This window comes from Ammodytes marinus (assembly GCF_949987685.1).
Source record: "Ammodytes marinus genome assembly, chromosome: 2".
Classification (NCBI taxonomy): domain Eukaryota; kingdom Metazoa; phylum Chordata; class Actinopteri; order Uranoscopiformes; family Ammodytidae; genus Ammodytes; species Ammodytes marinus.
The window spans coordinates 20,737,958-20,758,959 of record NC_137231.1 but is presented as its reverse complement, the minus strand read 5'-3'; the positions used below and the strand labels follow the sequence as shown (position 1 = coordinate 20,758,959).

The 21,002-nt window shown below is 40.3% G+C and overlaps 1 protein-coding gene across 1 annotated transcript in view; it reads right to left on the bottom strand.

Moving 5' to 3' along the window:
• The window catches only part of ccser1 (coiled-coil serine-rich protein 1), a 126,184-nt gene extending 106,120 nt beyond the window's left edge, over positions 1–20,064 (bottom strand). Inside the window, exons 1-4 of the mRNA XM_080044587.1 lie at positions 19,952–20,064; positions 11,632–12,718; positions 10,398–10,839; positions 6,336–6,520 (exon numbers count right to left, since the gene is read on the bottom strand). Of these exons, the coding sequence (XP_079900713.1) occupies positions 6,336–6,520; positions 10,398–10,839; positions 11,632–12,687 (1,683 nt within the window). The 5' untranslated portion in view covers positions 12,688–12,718; positions 19,952–20,064. The remainder of the gene's footprint in view (positions 1–6,335; positions 6,521–10,397; positions 10,840–11,631; positions 12,719–19,951) is intronic.
• Positions 20,065–21,002: the final 938 nt, after the last annotated feature.

Here is a 21,002-nt window from a genome sequence, read left to right as displayed (position 1 = left end):
TTGTAAATAAAGTGAAAAACCACACGTCCTTGTATAACATGCAGTTTAATAATTGTAGTTATGTATGAATAATTGTATCAGGTACCAAAATTGGTTAAAAGTCGAATTTTCAGAGTCTCATAAACCCACAAGACAAAATAATGTATAATTCATAATAAAAAAAAAAGTGCTTTTACCTCGTTCTGAAAAAAATCCATTACCTGAAACAACCTTTAAGAACATGTTTTCAAAATTGAAAATGAAATGAATGTGTTAATGCTGATAAAAGGCCTTCAGAGCACTTATTGTTAGTTGAAAACCCTTGCCTGAACTTTCATGCACATAACTCTTTGGGAAATTCAACCAGGGTGAAATATTAAGAGCCAGAAACTACTATGAATCCATCTCGTGAAATATCTGTGGATGCAGATGGATCTGGAAAACAAATCCAATAACCAACTCTGTTCAAATCTCATCATTGTTGTTTGGACATTAACAACCTCACAGCCACCTTCTGAATCGATCTCTCCCTATTTGAGTACAAGGACCACAATGCTTAGTGACATGCCCTACTATTCAACCACACCTCTGTGTGTGTGTGTGGGGGAGGGGGGGTGTGTGTGTGTGTGTGTGTGTGTGTGTGTGTGTGTGTGTGTGTGTGTGTGTGTGTGTGTGTGTGTGTGTGTAGAGAGATGATAGTTTGAACTTCCAAACGGCTAAATCAATATTTTACTATTCCATACTTACATGAAGCCATTGTGGTATGTGTATGAATGTGTACTGTATATGTGATATTTCTTTTTCCACCAGATCCTCAGCGCAATAAACATGAGAAATAGACCAGCATGCATTTCACTGTAATGCTATTGAAAGGAGGGCCTCATTTTAGGCTTTGAAGCTGATAGCTAAAAGGTATTAGAAAAGAAATGAAGACCCATACAGTGCAATACCACTGCACACACATACTTCATCTAAAGCTAAATTACCCATTCTAATGTGCCCCTCTAACCACAGAACTTCGTTAATATGAATTTAGATCCCAGACATGTCACCTTCTAACCTCGCTTATGTGATTGGAGTGAGTATAATCCTCAAGTTAATAGAGATAATATCAGATTGGGATCTCATTAAAAGATGGCGCCATCAATTAACTGCCAAGCAGAATGACATCCAAAATATGGGCAAGAGGAAGCAAGAGGTTATTTTCGTCCACTAGTCTCTGTTCACAGTCTCTGGCAATCACATATCCAGTATATGGAACTTACATTTATTCAGTGCTCTAGGGTGTTAAATGCATTAAGATCAAGGGAGAGAGATTTTACTTTGCAGTCAGGTATTATGGCTCCTAGCAATGGAAAAATATACGGACTAACAAATTACTTTCATCCTGTCGGTGCAGACACTTCACCAACAATTGTGTTTACAACATGCCCGGGGTAATAAAGGATTGAATGTCCAGTCAAATCGAAAAATACGTTTGTTGAATGAAAAGAAACTGATTTTTACCGACACTGTCTCACTTTACACCACCTGACGTTTGTTATTTTTAACAACTCTCCACTCCTGCAACAAACACAGAATAATCACTCATCCCAGAGAAAAGGAAAACCGCCTTTTGACATTCAACAAGCAATGCACCAAAATTGAAGAGAGACCAATAGAATATCCAAGTGCTATACCGCTGACTGCCAAATCCATATTTTCACTATGGCCATAAATTGGAGGTACATATTTTAATTAAGGAGTCCTATAATATATTGTACAGTGTACAACTTTATTAGAATATGTTTGTGACCGAGGCTGCTGAGGCAGAAAATATGACAACAGCCACAACTAAGAGTGAGAGATCTACATTTTCCTACTTTGGCAATATGTAGACTGGAGGTGAAAAGGATTGTCTACCAGATTAAGAAGGTAAGAGGAACATAATTCGAAGGCGTTTTTGCATGTCTATTGACTTATTTAAAGCATACATTTTGACATGTCATGGCAGGAAAAGCACAGGGTTAACTACTAATATGGAAAACCACTTTGTTCTATCTGTGAGAGACTTAAGTTGCGGTCAGACATGTTTTTGCTCACCATTTATTTATGCTCAGAACAGGGCTAGGCATATTTGCTTCCAGACGCCTCTTTTGATTCCTGGCGCGTTCAATTTGACTGATTGTTTCTCCAATGCCCAGCATGTCAGAGAAAGGGCGTGGTATACACTGTCATTTAGGAAATATTGTTTGTTTGTACAGACAACCGTCATCTATAATCTGTCACACCTGCACCTTTTCTGCAATGACTAACCAAAATATCTACAATGGAAAAGCGCACCAACACAACCAAAAAATTATTCAAGCTCGTCAGCGATGAATAACATAGTTAAATGGTCTTTCTACAGCAGAGGAAGTCCATTTAATTAGATATTGAGCCCCTAATTGACTATCAACTCCATTATTTTCAGGTACATTAACCATTTTGTTAGCCTCCACCACACTCTTTAATGTTTTGAACATTAACACATTTAGAATATAAAAGGAGTTATCTGGACATAAGGACATGTCCCTATTGAATGCATAATATAAGTAATTTACACATGCAGGTTAACCTGCTGACAACAGAAGTTGTTTGTTTTTTAAATGTATTTAGTAGTATGTATAAATGCAACTTGATGATTATTGTTCATAACAATGTATATTTATTTTAGAAAAATCTTACTTTAATAGACAAAATACTACCAATCCTGTTAATATAAAGCATTTTTGACTCATCTCGCCTTTTGTGCCAATAGCTATGAACAGGTATGCGTTAATCAGGATATAAAGGATGTTTTATTCATCAGATACTGCTTTAAGAGCTCTCCTGTGTGACCAGCTGGCATTAAGCAATCTAGCCTCAGAAAAAATTATTTGATTTAAAACTTGATTTGATTTTGTGTATCTATAATATAATGTTATTGCTTTTATCTAATGTCTTCTTTGGACAAAGTAAACATTCCATATCCATATTTTAAAATATCTTACTTGGTTTTCTTCCCAAAGCCCAACCGTTCTCGTTTAGACTGTTACATATGCTGTCTGGGAGTGGAAGTGAATCTTAGCTGTAGTGTGATTAATACAAGTGTCAATTATGACAGGTAGCCTTTTCAAGGCAGTAATCAAAATGGAGAAGGTGAAGAGACACCGTGACTGCGTTCCAAATTGCATACTCTTCCCTTTTTCTATTCTACATTCTACATCCAACCATAAAAATAATCTAGATAGCATGCAGTAGGCACACAATTGGGACATACATTTGCATTACTTATTTATTTAATTGCAACATTGTGTCTTGATTTGTCTTCTTAGTTTTATATCTGTCGCATCCCCGGTCGGGCTCCGTGGCTGTGACGTCACTTCCAGTGCGCAGTGGATTGTGGGTCAGAATCGCCCAAATAACATGTTGGTTGCGTTCCGAATCGCATACTCTTTCTTTTTTCTATTCTACATACTACATCCGACGATAAAAATAATCTAGTTAGGATGCAGTAGGCCTACTATTGGGACATACTTTACTCTCTTATTTCATCATAACATTGCGCCTTGATCTTGCCTCTTGCTTTTATATCCGTCGCATCCCTGTTTGTTTTCATATGGAGGCTTCGTCGATGTTACGTCACTTCACGTGCGCACTAGATTGTGGGTCAGAATCGCCCAAATAGGATGCACTTTTCAACACTAACAATCTTGGCCGCATAAAGTAGGACATCCGGGTACTTCTAACCATCCTAAATCTGGCCATAAGAATCGGGACATCCTAAATCTTTTTTCTACATACTATATAGTAGAAAGTATGCGATTCGGAACGCAACCGCTGATTTCAACCTTTCTTAATAGGTCCATGATTTCAACACTAAAAATCTCAGCCAGATGTAGTAGACATTTAAGCATACTAAATCTGACCACAAGAATTGGGACATCCTAAATCTTTTTTTCCACCATACTGTATAGCAGAAAGTATGGGTATTGGAACGCAGGGCCTGTCTTACACCACTGCCTAACAAGAAAGCTGCAAAGACATCGCTGATATGCATAAGCAAGTCAAGGTAAAGGGGGCTGCAGCTAAACTATTCTGCTGCATATGTCAATCAAAATACAAAGAAAAAGTTTACATTCAAAATAGCTCATCTCGTCTCTGAGATAAGAGAGAATTTCTCGAAATGAATGTAAGTAATCACTGACGTCCTGCCACAATATTATCACATCTGTCTTCGAGAAACGTATGAGCAACCAACACTGTTTATGTCGGTTAAATAAACATCTCACTGCGTCCCAAAGGGATATATATATTTTTTTTTAAACAATAAAACAATAACAACTGGAATGAGATGAGGCAAACACACCGTTGCTTCACTTCGTAAAGATACCTCACAGTTTATCTCCGCAAGTTCAACAAATTAGTCATTTGTCAGTACTGCAAAACAAATCTTTATTTGCTTTATGATAATTAGACTCTGTCTGGGCTGTAATGACACAGCCACAATAAAGCATATCCACTTAGCATACTGTTTAGTGCGGTGTGCTTTAGTCTGTCCCACAGGCCTATTTAACACCTAAGCCTCAACCACACTCAGACACAGTGTATACACAAATCACTGAGCAGATCATGCCTTTGCTATAAATGAATACCTTCACCTGCTTCAGTTAAGAATGTACTTGCACTCGGTCTGTCGACAGTATTTATTTTGCAGGCACACTGTAAGAGCTAAGGTGTCTCAATCCAGACTCTCTCATATGAGTGCCCACTGCTTACCAAGAAACTAAATGAAGCCCTAAGAAAGACAAGAAGTGGTAGTACATAATTTAGTAGACACTCTAGGTCTCCTACTTTTTTCTGCAAGACTTAGGCCCCTTAAAGACCCTTCATAGGGCAGAAGAAGGAAAGGGAGAGATTACTCCATGTTTTGTGAAGTCGGGAAGCAGACGCAGTCTTTAAAGTACAGAGCAACGTGCTGCGAACATCCCCGCCCTTTTAAATCTCTTTGTGAAAGCCGATAGCCGCCTGGTAAAATAAATGGGATTGTCTTAAACTAGCTTTCCTCCCACCGAGCTTCCTCTTGTGTTGTTGAGAATCAGCTGATACACAAAAGCAGCTACAGCTTTCCCAAGAAACAAATATATGGTAGCTACAGCGTGTGTATCAACAAAGGCGGGTGCAGTGTTTGTTCGCCCGCCAAAGCTAACAAACAGGATATAGCACTTAAAGCCTACAGACGACTGGAGAACTTTTTCAAAGAACTTTATCCATTCACTCTGGCATTGAACTTAAGCGTAGGGCTTTTCCTCAAATAGCTGCAACTGTAAGAAACCAGACTTATGAGTTGTTGTTTTTTTACATTCCTGTTTACACGGATACAGCATTACTTATTCTAAGAATATTATGTTTAGCTTGAGCTGGTGAATATCAGTGCCAAGTGACATATTCAGACTCAAAGTTCAACTTTGGCAGAGTCAACACAGCACTGTTGATCACCATGTGAGACCTTTCTCACGTACTGTAGCTCTCTTCACTTTCCATTAAATAACTTGTCAAAATGGGTTTAAGAGAAGTCCAACATACCAGCTTTTTTCCTAACTCTAAATGTGAACAGGCAAAATTCATTTTTAAAATAAACCTCTCTAAGAATGATGTAGAGTGTTTATTTTACTTTTTAATTAAAATATTGTGAAAATTCAATGCACTATTGTTGGAAATTAAAGCTGATAAGTACCGTCAAGTGCACTGAGGCTGGTTTTCCCCAGGGCTGCAGGAATACTTTGGTAATTTCATGGCCAGAGGCATGGGTTCTGGGTAAGATTAGGAAGGACGCCTTATAATCAGTATATTGTAGGAAAGTGTGTTAGCAGCTGGTTATAAATAAGTCAATTATATACAGTCTTTTCATTCCCTTTAAAAAGCAGGGTCTCTTTCTGTAATGATACAACGGACATTTTGTTATCCATAGCCGCTTTACCTATGAGCATAATGTATGTATTTTTAAATGAACTTGTCTTACTGTGAGCATGTAAAGAAGAGGAAGTAACACATGACAATATTTTGTCACACTAATTGAATGTGCACGAGTGTGTCTAATTAGGCTTCCCTTAACATTTTAATGGTGGGTATGACAACTGATACACACAAACTACACTGTATGTTTAATATGCACACTATAAGTGTATGTTAGGTGTACAATAATGGTAATTAGGCATGGTCTTAAACATACTAAATAAGCCATAGTTGATGATTAACTTCAAAGGCTTCACGCATTATATAATCTAGGGGCTTTGCAGTAATTAATAAAAGGACACACACACACACACACACACACACACACATCTCAGACCTACCAGACTTCCCAGTTTGGATGATGAGGAGTTGTTTCTTTGCTTGAGCAGACTACATCCCTCCATGCCCGGGGCATCTCGGTGGTTTCCGTGGATACGCGGCCCGCCAGCCCCTTCGGACGAGGAGCGTAGGCGCCTTTCCATCCGCATGACCTCATGATAGGGGCTGACACTGCTGCACAGAGACGCTGGGAGACAGGGGGAAAAGACAGAGAAGTCAGTGAGACAAAGAAAAGGAATGAATGAAGGTGAAACAGTGATCCTACAAGCAGAGACATAATTATCTTTTTATTATATTTCCAATTGGTAGAAGTCAGCCTTCTTTCTTGTAGGACATGTTTTTTTCTTTCATAAAATGTAATTACACTGCAGCTTTTACTTACTCTGCATTTGGAATGTAGATACATCTTCCCATTATGCAGTTCTTCAGCTATATTGCTTTGCACAAAAGCTATTTCTACCTGTTCTGTAGTAATCAAGTTTGATTGGAGTGCCTACGGAACTACAGAATGAAAGTGTGATTTCAGGGACCCAACTCTTCGGTCAGACACACAGGCTATTGCAATAGTATCTCTATTTTGATCCACTAGATAGATGTGAAAACAAACAAACAATAACATGTCCTGTAATTGAGCAATAGGATGTAAAATGTATGAAAAGCAGCACTTCATGCCAGGACACTTTCCCATTTCCTCTTTCTCTCTCTCTCTCACACACAACCACACACAGATCACCTTTGTGTGTTGTATGTACGTATTTGTGTGTGTATTCTGAATTGTGTCTTTGTTTCATGGATATAAAATAACAAAGAAATTAGCCGGGACATTTGTAGTTTTGGGTTTGAACAAAACTCCCCATGAGTACCATGTCGTCAACCATTTTACTAGAGGTTCAGATCATTTCAACCAGAAAGGAAATTAGACCTACAGTACAAGGGGGCCCATATACCAGGGTCCTGTGAAACCTTTTCTGAAAATGTACTATTATATAGTACATTTTTGGAGATCAACTGACAAGATCACCCTGTTATCACAGCAGTCGGCCAAAGTGTAAATCTATATTCAGCTACTTACCTGTAAGCATAGATTGCGTCCCGCTGAGTGTGTGAGTGTGTGTGTGCGTGTGTGCGTGCGTGCGTGTGTGTGGTGTTCACTTCACAATACCACACAATAGGCCACTGATACTGCACAAAGTCATGGCGGACATACTATCAATCATGGCAAATTTAATATGGCATATTTCATATAGTAAAATAGACCACAGGTACATTTCTTCCGGAGTTGAATCATTTAGCATGGGAAACAAATAGTTAGGCCTAAGAACTCTGACATTGAACGACACACTTAATTGTATGTCTGGCTCCCATTTTACGCTACACTATTTACTTGAACATAATAGTATCTTGACGGTATTCATTCCACTCATATCTCCTAATAATGCCGTTACAAGTTTCAACTACAAACAGAGCATTAATAAACATTTCATTATCTGTGACACGCAATTGTCAGTGGCAGCAACTAAACTGTGGTTCCTAATTACAAGGTTTGTAAGTTCTAGTGACACGCAAAATGTTCCATCACTTCATCATAATATGAGTTTGAATGATCAATCTCTTTGCCTGAAAGGATCGTTAACTCCGTCAAAATGTCATGTTTTTCAGTGTCTGATTAGAGTCTGACATGAGGTTAACAATTTTTCGGAAACAAGTAATGGGGCTGCAGATTTGGGGAGATTTATTTTGTTGTTACCGGAGAAGCCTTGGCCTAAAAACCTCTTTCAGCGATATGTTAGAGCTGAGTGAAGAAGTGAGGATGAGAATAACAAATCATCTGCGGTCAAGGATTACATTTTCAGAATGACAACCACTCTTTTGCTACTGTCAACTCCAAACTGGCATTGATTTATTAGACCGAGGCAGTTTTTAAAATTTTTTTACAGATTAACTGTCTGCGATACTGCTGTTAGAGGGAGGGACAGCTACAACGGGTTTAGTTTTGTGAGACATGAGTATTAATTATACTTTGATTATGATTAACCTAGTTTGCATCCCTTCCACAAATACGTCTCCTGGGGGGGAATCTCCTTGAGAGGCTTGGTAATGAAATATTTAAGATTATGTATGCGGAAGTAATCAAACCAAACACCAATGAAGTAGCAGGTGCATGGCATCACTTAAACCAGGGGTGTCAAACTCATTTTGGTTCGAGGGCCACATACAGCCTCTCTGATCTCAAGTGGGCCGGACCAGTACAATAATGGCAAAATAACGTACATCAACTCCAAATCTCTAGCTTTGTTTTTCAGTAATATGCTTTATCACTCAGTCTACATTTGTAACCTACATTATCACGGATCACAAGGGATCTCTGTACCCCCCAGGAAATGTCTTAGTAAAGGTTGCTGCTGGCCATGGGAATAGGAGGTGCGGCGCGCAGTGCCGCAGCAAAAATTTGGGGGGTATTTTGCTCAAAGATGCCAAAACGCACTAATGAAATAAACAACTGTTTATTTGAATACACAAATACAACAGGCACTGACGTTACAGTTGTCCAATTTTGTTTACTATATGTACAGGGACACATTTTGTGCAAACATGCAGACAGTACAAAATAAAATTTAATAAAAGTGCAACTTCTACTGTTTTGATTTATTTTTAAATACAGAGGTTATTGGTTGTTTTGGAATTCGTTTTTCCCAATTTAAAACATAAAAATAAAGCAGCATGGAAAATTAGGAAATAAATCTTGTAGGCCTACACTAGCATGCTCCTGCTCGTTTCGCACGTGCAGAGCCGCGGACACATCGCGCTTGCTAGTACATTAATTGTTCAGCACTAAAAATAAAAATTGTTTTATTTATTTTTTATTTTTTTGGTTTTTACTTTGCCATAAAGCACTGGAGGAAACATTAATAGCGGTGAAGCAAGATTGCCATTTACCATTTCCCACGTTGCTAAAATGTGCTTTTTTTTTTATTTAGGCTGCCCCCTAGCGGCTGGAGTGAGCATTTTGGTTATTTCTTTAAAAATTCATATCTCCTCACAGGAATGGGCTAGAGACTTACTTTTTTTTTGAAATGCTCATAAATGTGTGCTCTACAAGTCGCGGGCCGGATTAAATCATCTCGCGGGCCGCATCCGGCCCGCGGGCCGTATGTTTGACACCACTGACTTAAACCATCTGACAAATGTTTACCGTCCGTCACACAAAAAAATTGTGCAGAGCTCTTGTGAATGTTATGGATAAAAACATAGATCGTTTGTGACATTTTCTTTACAGGCCCAGTAAGCCAGCTGTATACAGTGCTTTTTTAATGTCATTATTGATATTTGATACATTTCATTCTTCATTAACTTATTATACATAACCTTAATGATGGACTTAAGAAAAATATTGACGTGCTCTGTTCCTCTGTGTGATTATATCTAAGTTGAAGAAAGCGTATGATTCATACAAGCAAGCAGCAGTGAGTCAATACTGTTGCTGCCTTTGAGATAAAATACCTGGTCAACAGTTTCATGGAGCCCTCATCACAAGAGGATGTCAACAAGTGCGGAAGGCCAAGTTTGTATCTGTCTGTGTCTCTCAGTTATAATGCGGGATCAACCTGGGCCTGTAACTCCCACTGAGCACTAATGTAGGATACAGTACTCTTGAGTGTGGCTGTGCATGTACGTCTGTCATTTAAAGGAGTCAGCGATTCTTGAGAATGCTTGTTGACAACTCACATTTTGTCAAAATCAGTGAATCCCCTACCTTTCCATTCTCGGTGGGTGCTGAAACAAAATCCAGTGTTAATACACAGCCTAGGCTCTGTGAACGGGCATGTTGCTTGCTACGGTGGGCTCATTTTGTTAGTAATACTAGTTGTTTATACCAGTTTACAGAGCCTAGGCTGCGCTTGAACACTTTTTCTTTAGCTCACACAGTACGTAAAAGCTAGCGAATTGTGAGGAGATTTCACAGATATAAAAAAAAAAGTGATTTTGACAGTGAAGCACTCTCAAGAATGGCTGACTCCACCTTTAACTTGCTAGTATTTGCACGGGTTGCATCACCATATTACCTGCATGCGGTTTCCTCAAGTGAGAGGGCCTGGGCTCGTGGCAGCCACAGAAGCTTGCTCTCTCTTGAGCGGAGAGCGCGTTTCTCGCCCTCCTTTCCGTTTGCTCGGGGTTAGAGTGGCAACCCTCGCTGCGCACCACACACGCCTCGCTCTCGCTGGTGGTCTCTGTGTGGTAACCCCCCGTCTTCCTCTCCTCCTCCTCCTCCTCCTTTTCCGCCGGCTTCTCTTTCCTCTGTTCTGCTGACTCCTCTTCCCTCGCTTCCTCCCTCTCTTCCTCCCGCTCCCTCTTCTCTTCCACTGATTGTTGGTATAGGGGCAGGCAGGGCACAGCTGTTTCGGGCTCCGACAGGGAAACGGCAGTCTCGTAATCCGTGTTGTTGGCCGTGCTGGTGTCGAGGAGGAGAGGTTTGTCAGCGCTGGACTGGGCTGGCGTGAAGAAGACCTGAGGAAAGGGATGTTTTTATTGAGTCAATGTGTCAACACAGAGCATGCTTACATAGGATTTTAAAATGTTACATTCACACCACAATAAAAGATGAAAACTGTGAACTCCAAGGCTCGAGAGGAGAACCCAATTAAGAATGCATTGAGTAGGTGGATGTATTTGTGTCCACATGCAGCTGTAAGCATGTTTAGATAACACAGTTATACAGTATTCACTCTTCAATGTGCCAAGATGCAGATGTTTGTCTTTGCAAGTGTTCTACTGGGTAAATGGTTTTTCTTTCCGGAGTTCCCTCCTCTACCAGGAAATAAAATAGAATAAATCCTTCGGAGGCGGTATAAAGTTGTTAGCCCGAAGGTGTGAAATGTGGAGGGTAGTTTGCAGACATGCTTAGATTTTTATTTTTTTTCATTCCATTGCCCTTTCGGTAAAAGGTCTTTTCATGCCCGGTGCTCAATTTTTATGCTACATTTCATGGATTCCTCACGGTGGTCATAAACTATTCCTCCTTTATGGCTTTTGTTCTTGACATCAAAGGACACCTGTGGCTGTATTGTCCGTTCCTGAAGCACTGACATTTACATATCTTTTTACAAAACAACTCCTGCTTGTACAAGCAAAAAAAGCATTTATTATACTGCAGATAACTAAGCCTGCTTATCAAAATGTTGCTAACCTGTACAACTACAAGCAACTTTTATATACACTGATAAACTCATTTGATTCCAAGCACTTGATTGATTGATTTAGAAAGACGCAAGTAATGATCCTTAAAAAAATGAAAGCTACCTGTGAGGTGGAGACCGCCACACTGAGGTTCTCTGGAGCAGCTGGGTGAAGGTCAGGTGGTGATGTGTCCAGAGGAGGCGGCCCCCCAGGCACAGAGGCAGGTTCTGGGTCTTGGGCTTCAGATCCGGGGCTGGGAGCCGGCAGGGCGTCTGCCTCCGACACAGAGTCCTCCGTGATGGGGACGAACTCTGAAGGGGTGACGGCCGTGGTGCGGTCCTCTGATATCATAGGGGACTGCAGCGAACTCTCACCCCCGGCACCTAGCAGCTCTCCTGGCCACGATCCCGGGGTGAGCCCTCCTCCTCCTCCGCAGCCTGGAGTGATGGTGGTGGGGGTGGTGGTGGCTGTGGAGCTGGCAGGTTCCAGGTTGACTTCCGGAGGCCTGTGGTGATCCGAGTTGCGGGAGAAGCGGTGGTGAGCCGAGAAGGATTTGGGCAGCAGCTGTTTCTTGTGGCGCGAAGATGAAGAGCGTTTGCTGTTGGTATTGCTGCTGCTGCCGGCGCTGTAGTCGTCCAGGAAGCCGGAATCGTCGCACTCGTTGGCCCCCGAGCCGCTGATGCAGTTGATGAAGACGTTTCGATTGGCCGTGGAGGAGGAAGAGGAGGAGCCTTTGTCGAAGTCCTCCGTCTGGGAGCGCGTGATTTTCTTCTGCCTGCCGCTGCCGAAGCCAAAGGAGTGGCGTGACTTGGGGCGTCCTCCTCCATCGCTGAACCCGGTGGACAGTGACGTGGGTATGGTCTGCTGCTGCTGGTTGTTTCCGTTAGTGTCCGTGCCCTGTGGGAGCGGCGGGGTGAGGTTTAAGTTGACGGGTGTCACGCGGGGCTCACTGTTTCGTTTAGTGGAGAACCGGAGAGACGGCGTGCGGAACAGGCTCCGGCGCTTCCCAGTGCTGCCGGAGCTGGAGTTGGTGCTGGAGGGCGAGGAGCTGTGGACTCCATTTCCCACGCCGCCTGAGGACGGAGAGGAGGGCAGAGACTCCTGCCTCTTGCTGCTGCTGCGGCGGAAGATGGGCAGGCGGGACACCAGTGTGGAACGGCGTGAGCCTGATTCCCCCATCTAGAAGCTGCTCGGGCAGTCGAGGCACACACTGAGTGAATACAAAGAACATTCACTGAATATTACATCTATCAACACATATTCACATTCAACATGTACCCAGACAACAACAAAATACTTTAAAAAGATGTTGTTTGAAAGAGATGAGGCACTCAATTGATTGTGAAGTGTGTCACTTTCAAAGTGAAACTGGTGCTCTAGAAAGGCAGTTGTTAAGGACACTGCCAAAGCAGGAACCACTCATAACTGAAAGAAAGGGAATGTAGAATTTAAAAAATAATAATAAGTACAAGGGGCTCCAGTGTACAGAGTGCTTGAAGTGAGAAATCTCACATTTCACTCGCTGAATGAGACAAAACAAGTTAGTGCGACATCTTTAGCCTGCAGATGCTTCTGTTGCAAACAGTGGTGTCACTCGTGATAGATTTTACCATTTGAGGCATTGGTAATAACATGTGTAAACAGAAACAGGCCTGCTAAGCCTGTTGGTGCTAGAGGATTGTGTGATGAAAACATTTTAAAACAAAACTGCACGAAAAGACTCTAAAAAAATACCCAGCAGAATACTGATGCTGAAGTTGTGGTGCAGTTCTGTTTCTGGAAAATCCATATAGGGGAGAGTGGCCTAAGTTGTGCAACTTTTCACTCAAAGTGACTTTAAAGTAAGGCCTTGACAGTAAAGTCTCCAACACAAATATGTACATATATTTCAGGGTGTTGTGCATCCCTGGCAATAAAAACTTTGGATCTGGAATAAACTGTTGAAGAAATATAGCTTTCGGAAAAAAAGTTGTCTTGATGCACAACTTGCCCCCAGTGTGGTGTAAGTTGTGCGGTTGGAGAGAATACCATGGGGTGAATTGTGCCATTGATATATATCTCATAAACTGTAATGCAAGACAAATCCATTAGACAATCACTTATTTAAGGTGTATTTAAGGTAAATAGTTGACAAAGATTGAAGGACAATTTTCTTAAACAAGGCCTAGCAGATCTAATGGTTTTACCTGCAAAGCTCACAATGACAAAGTCACCATCATCATCTTTCTGGCCATCTGAACTCTCATCAGTGGTGTCGTTAAGTGGAATTGAGATGTCACTCTCTTCTGAGCTACTGTAGACAATCACTTTCTTTTGGTGACCAGCGTATACAGCCATGCCACTGGCACAACTCTCAGAAATGTACTTTGCACTAGTTGCTCTGTGCTTGTGGAACCAACTGCCACCTGACAAATGTGATTCCCCTACATTTCTGCCTTTAAATCAAGGCTCAAAACCCATATGTACACCCTGGTGTTTCCTCCCCATTAACTATCTTACCTCTGCACTACTATCTGTGTTTATGTGGATGTATGGGCTTTACGTCTTTTATTTTGGTTATTGTTATTTTACCTTCATTGTTTACCTACTGAATGCACTATGTACAGCTCTTTGGACAGTGCAAACTGTCATAAATGTGCTTTTATAAATACATTTTACTTACTTACTTACTTATTACTCACCCAGGCCCTTTGGCACAAATCACCCCAATCCCAGAAATTTGGATAATAAGCATGATGCAGCAATTTAGGGCTGACATCGTGCTAACTGTATAGACTCAAAATGTAGCATATCAAAGCACTAAAACATGTGTCAAATGTTTTCAAACGTGTCTATAATTGTTCAGACACAATAATCAAAAAACCTTGATCATGGAAATTTTACTTTGAAAGGCAAAACACAGTTTTTTGAGCTTAAATGTGCTTATATCTTATTCCTTGTGTCTCCCTTCTTTACAGGATGAGTCAAATGGATGGTTCTTCTTAAATATGTGGTCACATTTCCAATTTCTTCCACGGTTTTCTAGAAACAAGGGGTGGCACAACTTCCAAAATGCACAACTTAGGCCACTCTCCCCTATAGGGTAAGAATACAGATTGGACGTATGTGAAAGGTCACAGAAAGAGGAGCTGAATTTGTCATCTAATCAACTAGTATTTTGGACCCTAAATCTTCCTGTCATCCCGCAACTTTCTCTAAGACATCACTTGTTTATTTGTTTATTTTTTGGCATTTTTGCTATTTGAGACAGTTTGTAGGGACAGAGATGAAATGGGGTAGAGAGAGGGGGATGACATTCAGAGAACGACCCCGGGTCTGCTGCAACAAGAACTGAGCCTCTAGGGGGACGCTTTAACAACTACACCATGAGCACCCTGAGTTTATTTGTTGTTTTAATAATCTCTTATGAGCAAAATACAACTGGTACATCTGTTCCATTACACCAACTTTGGTTAGGTGCATGAAGCTTGGGCCCCAGGGATTGTATGTTCTAATTCAGTCTTAATGAGATATAAAGAAATGTCTATACATGCAGGTTATTCCTGCAGGTAAAAGACCTGGAGGGTTGACCTTTCTTTAACATGCTGCATCAAAATGAACATTTATCTGACAGCTAAGATCATGAAGAGACAGGAATGTCTCTTCTTGATTTAAATCCAGAGGGAGAGCAAGAGATAAAAAAAAGTACTCAGTCACTATGTATTGAAGTGTTTGCAGCTGCACATACTAATCATATAAAAAAAAGGGCTGATACTCTGTGCTCCAAGCATTTTGTACAAGACGGAAGCTAAGCGGGAGCCCTATTTACTGTATTGATTATCATCACAGAAAAAGAATCCATGAGAATCTAATATTTAGATTGAATGTTGAACAAAGAGAAGGCTCATGCTACATACACGTGTTATTGTCTCACTGCTTTTAAGAACTGGCTGGGGAGCCACGTGTTCAGTCACAAATTAAAGGGACAGGAGGATCATTTATTTTAGTAAATACGCAGGTTTTCATTGATTTCTGGAATTGATTAGCCTAACAGTGACTGTGTAGTCCTCGTGATGTGGAAGAAGCTGCCCATGTGGGTGCCTCTGAAGTGTTTTGTTTTCGATCTGTCTGTAATAAGCTTATACATTAACACCCTGTAGAGCTTTACAGAAGGGGTGTGTCTCTACCTTGGTAGTAAGTTAGAGCAAGTTCTGAATACACAGTTACTATTATTTATACCTTGTTAGGCAAATACAAAATAAAATGTAATATATATATTTTTTTTAAAGCTCCATAAATATTGTCAAAGACAGAATAAGCCGATAATAACATTGACATAGTTAGCAATAGAATCATAGACACACACTGCTTTGATCTGTCCTGGATAACTTCAAGCCTTCTGTCAAAACTCAACCCAGGTTTGTAGCTAGATTTGTCAATCACATTGCAACACGATTGGAGACGTGTCCTTTTATGGACGAGCCAGCAGTCTGTTGCCGTTTAGTTGTTTATCACCAGCACTACAAAGCCTTTTGACCAGCCAATGGCACTCACACCCTGCCTCTTTAAGTGAGACAGCCGACAGAATAGAAAGAGATTATAGCAGATTGAGAACACCATTGTTGGTTATTTACCTTAGCAGCCTGGGGTAATCAGAGAATGACACAGCCTAAAGGTGCTAAACCTGTAACAGGCCAACGGTTAATGGACATACATTATTTGGCATTATAGGGTCCCTAACTCAGTTAACTTGTGCTATACTTCATTGAAACATTCCTCACCAGCATAACACAAAATTGCTAGGTGATAAAGTGCAGGATGCCTCACATTCCCAGGCTAAAGCTTTCAAAAAGATGACAGAGAAACTGAAGCAAGTGTTTACTTCCTCACTGCGTAGTTATGGCAGGAGAAGTGAGACTACCTGTGTCAGAGAGGCAAAACTTCCCCTCCTGTACTTCCTCTTCCCTTTACTGCAGCTAGTGATAGTCCTTATGTACAAAGCAAACACAATTTGATTTGCTGTGTGTTAGCCCTGAACGTCCATCTGAATGCGGCCATAAATAAATGAAGCCCATTCAGAATGGTTTACTACAGCTTCATTTTCGGAATATTTCATTTTTAAGCAACTCTAACCTCATTCACACATTCAGAATAGTTATATTCTTACAGTCATCAAAGCCACAATAAATTAACTGCCTCAGCTCTCAAAGTGAAGGGTATGGGAAAACATTTTGGCAAATAAAAAAATCATTCAGTCAGTCAGTTAGTGTATGTTCACTTCTGTGCCTTGAGGACTTTTCTTAAATGTCAAGAGTAACAGTGCCGACTAGAGCCTTCTTTCTATTTCAGACACAGATTGTTGTGATGCAATTTCAGTATGGAATTTACAAAATATGTTGGTAATGCATTGTTTTGAAACCAATGGCTATAGGAGTCCATGGCAGCCCCCTGCCATGCTACTTAAGATCACATATGCCAAATAAACCAGCTTAGCTTTAAGTCTTTTATTCCTGACCTGCACTACTGTGAAGTTTGTTTCACCAACAAACACACACAAGGCTACAGTCGAGCCCACAGTATAGCTATAATGAATCAGAAAGCTAATGTTTAGGTTCAAAACAATAAAAGGTGTGTACGGGTATTCAGTGACTGGGTGTGTCCTATATGTAACAGGTTCTTGTTGGAATCTTATTCACTCCAATAACCACGTTACACAGAAAGCATTATCTTCGGCTACATGCAGTAGAAGATTACATATGAGGCAACACCAAACTGCTGTACTTGTAGCACTGATTGAATACAGGAAAGAAACGATAAGCTTTATTCAAGTATTCGCAATTGCTCAGCTTTCAAAGAGGCTTGACCAAAGACTCTGTACGTTTCATTTAACATGTAAGCCTTTGGGATGACTTTCTTACCTCTATATTATCTATATAAAAGATGCATACATACAATGGGGAAACATAAACACCACATTAGTTTAGTCTGAAGAAATGTACACACAAAAATGTTGAGACAAACCATGGTATTGTGGATATGATGATGACCAAACACTGTTACAGTTTTTCTCAGTTGCTTTGGTGCTTTTCTCAGATCAGAATTAAAATTCTAACAACTATTAGTTCAACCTCCGCAACATTTAGTCATTTGAGCACATCATAGTAGCAATTTCTCCTTCCTCTGAACAAATTGCAAATGCTTTTGGACATGTATCAGTTGCTTTCATACAATTCTCTGCTGTTTTATAACATTGTCATTTGCTTATGTCATGTCAGTCAAAATGAACTATACTTATGGATGCTGAATAGTCGTACCCAATAAAACTAATAGTCTTAATTTCATTGCTTGAGTCATTACATACAAAATTGTTGAACTAGTTATCAAATTCTGTCAAGCAAATTTTATACCTTTTCTTTATCATAGATACTTTCCTCGCTGCATTGCAAGGGATAATATCCGTTGTGATGTAGATGAAAATATGTGGCCAGACAGACAGAAACGTCTGGATGTGCCAGAATGATTTACCTATATATGTTCAGTTACAATATGTCCTGTTATATTGTTCACATTTGTGCACAGCTCTACCAAAAGGGTGTTTTTTTATGTTTGTTCTAAATAAGTGACTGAAGTATATTTTTCTTTTGCACAATGCTGTAGAATTACAAAGAGCATATACAGTAAAAATGTGAAACATACGTATTCAGTGTCTTGTACTCACTTACTCCCCTAACTACAGCAATGTGTAACTTTACTGTAGTTTTCAAATGGCTGTACAAGTAGTGTATAGTGCTGTCTTGAGCATTTTCAGGTAGTGTCACCGAGTTCTGACCTTTATTTTGCATTGGAAAACACTGAGAGAATAAACTGTCATAATGAAAACATGACAAAGCCATTTGACTATCTTGTTCATAAACGATGGTGTCAAGGCTTCTCATTTTGATGACACTGGCAGTTTCATTGACATGAATACTTGCTTTTGAGGAATAGACTATCCATTTTGAGCAAGTGACGTACTTTTGCAGGTTATCCACTTGGTTTTGCAGCTTGCACTAATTGTTTTGAGAAATGCACTAACTGCTGTGCAAATGTTAATAGTGATGTGAGAAAAGCACCAAAGCGACTGAGAACATAGGTAAAACATTACAACAATATGCAACATTAACCAGGGACCAAAAGGACAAATGCAATCTCTAAGCACCTTTGGCCAGGACAGAACATTGCTCATATAGATCACAGCTGCTTTGTATTGGAGCCACTAAAGAAACAAGAAACTACTGCAGACTAAAAGCTTCTTAATAAGACTGCACCTATCATTACAGAGCAACAATTTTGACATTTGGTAAAGCGTTCACTTTGAAAGCCATGGTTGCCGAGTGGTCAACCCCCTGTTAGGTGTGAAACTCATGCAAATAGACAAAAAAAAAAGTAAATCACAAGACATGACGTGGAGCAGACACACATCACATTTAGATAACATAAGAACAGATAGACATATTTCAAGTGTATCATTAAACACATAAGTCTGTCTAAGATATGAAAAGTTATGTTTAACAAACTGAACTGATGCAGGTTACAATGTTATGATCATGGTGGTAACACATCAGTATTGATCAGCATAATGACAGCAGGATATTGTACCAAATATTGTCATGGAACTCACTAAACAAATGACCTCGAAGTGAGGTGACATCAGTGTTTCCAGCGGCCAACAGTAGCCTAAGCAAGCCTCAAGTGAATTGAACAGGAGATGGAGCGATAATTCGAATAACTAGCCTACTCAAGCCAATGCAGGATGCAGTTGGCTGGAAGTGGGTCAGGGTATTTTGCTATTAATTTTTATTATTCATGCCCCAGCCTTGATATTTAACCGGCTGAACCGCAATAGCCTACTAGACTGAACTTTAATTGTAAAATCAGACTCACTAAAAAAATATTCCTAATATATTTACAATGGTTAATGATAGGCTAGTGATTATGTGTTACTCCATCCACATTGCATATAGCCTACATCCCATGAATGACAGGGCCAAGCATGCTGTTGCTGTGTTTTGATGTACAAACAGTTATCAGTTATTACAGCTGTTCAACAGTGCCTTTTTTTTATTCTGTCCTGCCATCAGCTATAGCCAGGCATCATGCAGAATATACAGTTTGCATGACTTGAGATGCAGTGATGTTAATGTAAGCAGCAGCACCGTGCACGGCGGGACAGCACAGCAGCAACTGTCAAACAGAAACGTCAACAACGCTCTGACGCCTGTCGACCAGCTAGCTGTTATCAATTCAACAGCTAGGAGGAAATCTCCGGCGCTAATTGTCCCTGCGACATAATATCAATACAAATGCAGTGTATCGCTGTCTCCAAGCAGGAAAGGTCACCAGTGTTTAGCCTACTACTGTATCAGGTTCCGCCGGTTTTGGCTAGCAGGCAGCGGACATACACACACAAACGTTCGTGAATTACCTTCTTTTTTCTCTCTCTCTCAGCGTTTGCCCAGTCTCTGCCGAGGCCGCTCCGTACAGAAATAGCTCAATAACTCTTCGCCTTGTAGTCGCGTGAGCTTCTTCTTTTATCCTACATGAGAATATGTGGGGTTGTACACTGGTACTGCGATCGTATTGAGGAGGTACTAGCACCTACTAGTGTGTTGCGCTGACGCCAATACACCTCAGTGACGTGGAGTCTCTTTTCCTCCTTCGCCTCTTCCGCGTTGCAACGGCAGGCCAGGCCGCGCGAGGAGCGTGCACAGCGTGACGTCTTTTCTCCCCCTCCTCCCACAGCTCAGCATCCTTCAGCAGGTGGATGGATGGATGGATGGATGGATGGATAGATAGATAGATGTACACTTTAATCTTTCTCTGGCGAATATCATCAATAAAACAACCATAAGGTGCATCATTAAAATAGATTCTTCTCATACACGGCCAAATTAATAGGATTATAAACTGAAGCTTAGCATTCCTAAAATAGCTTGTTGTTGTCCATTCCTATGTAGATAAGTTTGAGAAAATATGTTATGTAGGTTGTTTTTACGAAATAAAGCATTAAAAATGGAAAATGATCAACATAAAAAGGGTATCAACAGAAATAGTCTAAAATAAATGTAGATCAAATGTGCAAAATTCAATTCAATAAAAATAATTGCACTTCAAGGGAACAGTATTAGAGCCATATTTAAACAGGATTTACAAAGATATGATACACCCTAGAAATGTGTTATTCGTGATAATGGGCTAGGTCAAGCCTATATGTGTCATTGAATTGAAGCATAATTGTGTGTATTTGTTTTAGAACATCTGTATTCAAATGGCTTAAGAGCTTAATGAATTCTGTCACTGATTTTTTCATGTTTTTTGTGTAATGGCCACTCCTGTAAACTAATGTCCCAGTGAAGCTTTAAAGGAGTTATACAATACAAAAATCATAAACACACCTCAATACAAAGAAACTAAAAGATACGAGATAAGGTTTTGCTGTGCTTTCAGTAACTAGATATATAGAACTGCAACTATAT